The sequence below is a fragment of the Sinocyclocheilus rhinocerous genome, unplaced genomic scaffold (genome assembly GCF_001515625.1).
Source record: "Sinocyclocheilus rhinocerous isolate Xijiao unplaced genomic scaffold, SAMN03320098_v1.1 scaffold942, whole genome shotgun sequence".
Taxonomy (NCBI): domain Eukaryota; kingdom Metazoa; phylum Chordata; class Actinopteri; order Cypriniformes; family Cyprinidae; genus Sinocyclocheilus; species Sinocyclocheilus rhinocerous.
The window spans coordinates 168,488-171,351 of NW_015627890.1; the positions used below are offsets into that span (position 1 = coordinate 168,488).

At 36.9% G+C, this 2,864-nt stretch overlaps 1 protein-coding gene across 1 annotated transcript in view; it reads right to left on the minus strand.

Annotated features, from left to right (window-relative positions):
* LOC107734866 (transcription initiation factor TFIID subunit 4-like) overlaps positions 1–2,864 on the minus strand; it is a 97,772-nt gene that overhangs the window by 85,757 nt on the left and 9,151 nt on the right. Inside the window, exons 3-4 of the mRNA XM_016546757.1 lie at positions 1,992–2,102; positions 194–337 (exon numbers count right to left, since the gene is read on the minus strand). Coding sequence (XP_016402243.1) covers positions 194–337; positions 1,992–2,102 — 255 coding nt within the window. The remainder of the gene's footprint in view (positions 1–193; positions 338–1,991; positions 2,103–2,864) is intronic.

Here is a 2,864-nt window from a genome sequence, read left to right on the forward strand (position 1 = left end):
CCCTTGTTGCTGGTGGTGATTTTTTGTGTGTGTGTGTGTGTGTGTGTGTGTGTGGTTTGGATGGAGTCTAACCAAGTCCTGACAGTTAACCAGGGAAGCTTGAGGGGTCCAACAGTCACTCACTTGAGCTGAGAAAAAGAATAGATAAAGAGAGAGAGAAACTGCGGGCTTCGATACAGGAGGGCACACAGACCTGGGAGACAAGCGGAGATCCGGGGGCCGGGGCGGCTGCGCTCTGCAGGGCTAGTGGCATCTGAGTGAGGGGCCCCTGGGGGCCCAAGGCCGGCTGGACCTGCTGGGGAGCTGTCACTGCCACGGCGGCTGCCACGGGGGCCTTCTAGAGGAGGAAGGAGCAGAGACACGGAGATAAACACAAGCTGACGTCTGCCTGCCAGCAAGGCCACAGAGAACAGGAGAGACGGCCACAGCACGCCCCGTCACATCACGTGTCCTGAGAGAGCGGGGGACGACAGGAGCCAAGAGAGAGAGAGAGAGAGAGATGGAGCAGAAGAACTCAGAGCACGTGATCGCTGCACCTGACGACTCACAGTTCGCTTGGTTTGCTCCTGAGGCGCTCGCGCTCCATCTCTTACAGCCATGTTGAGTTTTTCCTGTCTGTTCTTTGTCTTTATGTAAGAAATCTAATAAAACACAACTTTATAGATAAGCGCAGGAGTAGATTAAAAAGCACATAAGATTGATTTCAGTCATATTAAAAGCAGATAGTTCTGGTTTTGGATGTTGATCAGTTCATTCAGTTCATGCTGTAATGACAGCGCTGCTCATTTTCAAACTTTTTCATTTACAGAAAGTAGCAGTGGCAATATATTTAAATAAAAAAATTTTTTTTTAAATATATTGCAAATATACAAACAGAGTTTGCTCTTTTTATTACCAATTAATTTGCTTTGTGATTAATTTTGTTTGTAATTGTTTGTTTTATCATGTTTTTTTTTTTTAAACTAAAATTGCAATTTCTACCTGATAAAATATTGTAAAGCCTGACATAACTAGAAACATTTATATTAATTCTAAACATTTACACGACTTCTTACCCTTTTATTAATTTCTTGGACTTTTTTTTTTTAGGTCTAGAAATCGCACCAATGTAATTTTATTATCATTGATATACTATTATAATTTTTGTTAGTATTTTATTTTTTGATTTTTGATTTTATTTTTATATTTTCTGTTTTAATTTCAGTTTTAGTTAAAGTTTTAGTAATTTTGTTGTTTTTGTCATTTTTATTGTTATTTTTTGTTTTTTTTTAAATATGTCTGTATAGTATTTATTCATTTTTATTTATGAGTTTTAGTTTATTTAGTTTCAGTAATTTTAGTGCTTCAAATGTTTATTTTTTATATTTTATTTCAGTTAACGTTTTTTTATTTCAAGTAATGAAAATGTTTTCTACGGTTTAGTTTTAGTTAATGATAATAACCCTGAATCACACTTTAGAAATTACCTCATATTTTCATATTTTCCAAAACTGTGTGAATCCTGGCTCTTAAATAAAATGATGATTGTTGAGGGAACCAAAAAAAACATCTTGATTTTCAGTTGTTTTAGCTTATTTTAAAGCTTGTTTTGTCATATTTTAAATCATTTTAGTCATCTTGGAAGTTTGCGGAGGATAATTGCTCCCCTAGTTGAGGACCACTGTATTAACAAAAAAATGACAATTTTATTAATAAAATAAAGTTTTAGCCGAAAATGTGTATCTTCTAAAATTGTGACAATATTTTTAATTGAAAGTATGGCCTCTTGTATCTTATTGTTTGAATTTTTAAATTAAATCTGATTTTTAAAATTGCTGTAATGCACAGCCTTGTGCAGCTGAATATTAAATTCACTCAGTTTTTCTCCTCTGAAACTCTATGGTCAGATACAGCTGGTATCTTAATGCTTACATGAACATAAAAACAACTGATGCTGATGAGTGGGAAACAGAGAGAAGGAGAGACAGAGACGGGGCAGGGCAGATGCTCACAGCGGGGCCGGCTGCAGTGCTGGTCTGGGCCGCGGCGCTCGGTGAACTCGACTGGACCGGTTTAGTTAGAGCCGCAGGAGCGGGACGAATCGCCTGAGTGCTAACAGGAGACTGCAGGGAGGAGAGGAGCCAGAGAAAGAGAACAGACAGAAAGGAGGGAGGAAAGAACGATTGAGAGCAGCATCACAGAGGAAAGGACGAGTCACAGGATCTGAAAACCAGACTTTCAGCACGGGGTTTATAAGATGCCAGTCCGAAACTCTGGATGAGTAACTGCTTTGAAAGAGTTTTGTCAGTGACACACACGCTCATTTCTTCAGTGTTGTGTGTGTTCACTAAAGCTGCTGTGTAATTAAAGGAGCGTTATGAGTTCAATACTCTATGTTAGGATTAATCAAGTGCATTTATACCATAATGTTGATTATCACAGAAAAAAAAGCCAAAAAAAAAGAAAAAACGAATCCCTTTCATTTTATGGGAATTCATATTCAACTGGCCACAACACACAGGAAGCTGAACTGGAAATGTAATTTACAAAAGCAAACAAGTAATGCACAGCATTCTGGGAAATAAAGTGTTCTCCCACCCTGGTCCAAAATCTATCGATCTGCCTGTTAAGGCCTACAAAACCTTCAAACTTCAAGACTAAACATTATTAAACTTCCTTGACAAACTTTCCTTTTCTTGTTAAAAACTGCACTTATTAGGGTTGCATGGTTTTCTTTGAATTTCAGTTCATTTGAATTCTGTTTCCTTTGTTGTTGTAAACTAATTTTACAATTAATACATACAATTAATATATATTCAAAGATTGTACAGTATATGTACAATAATTCTAAAAATATGAAATATAAAATTATGTATATATATATA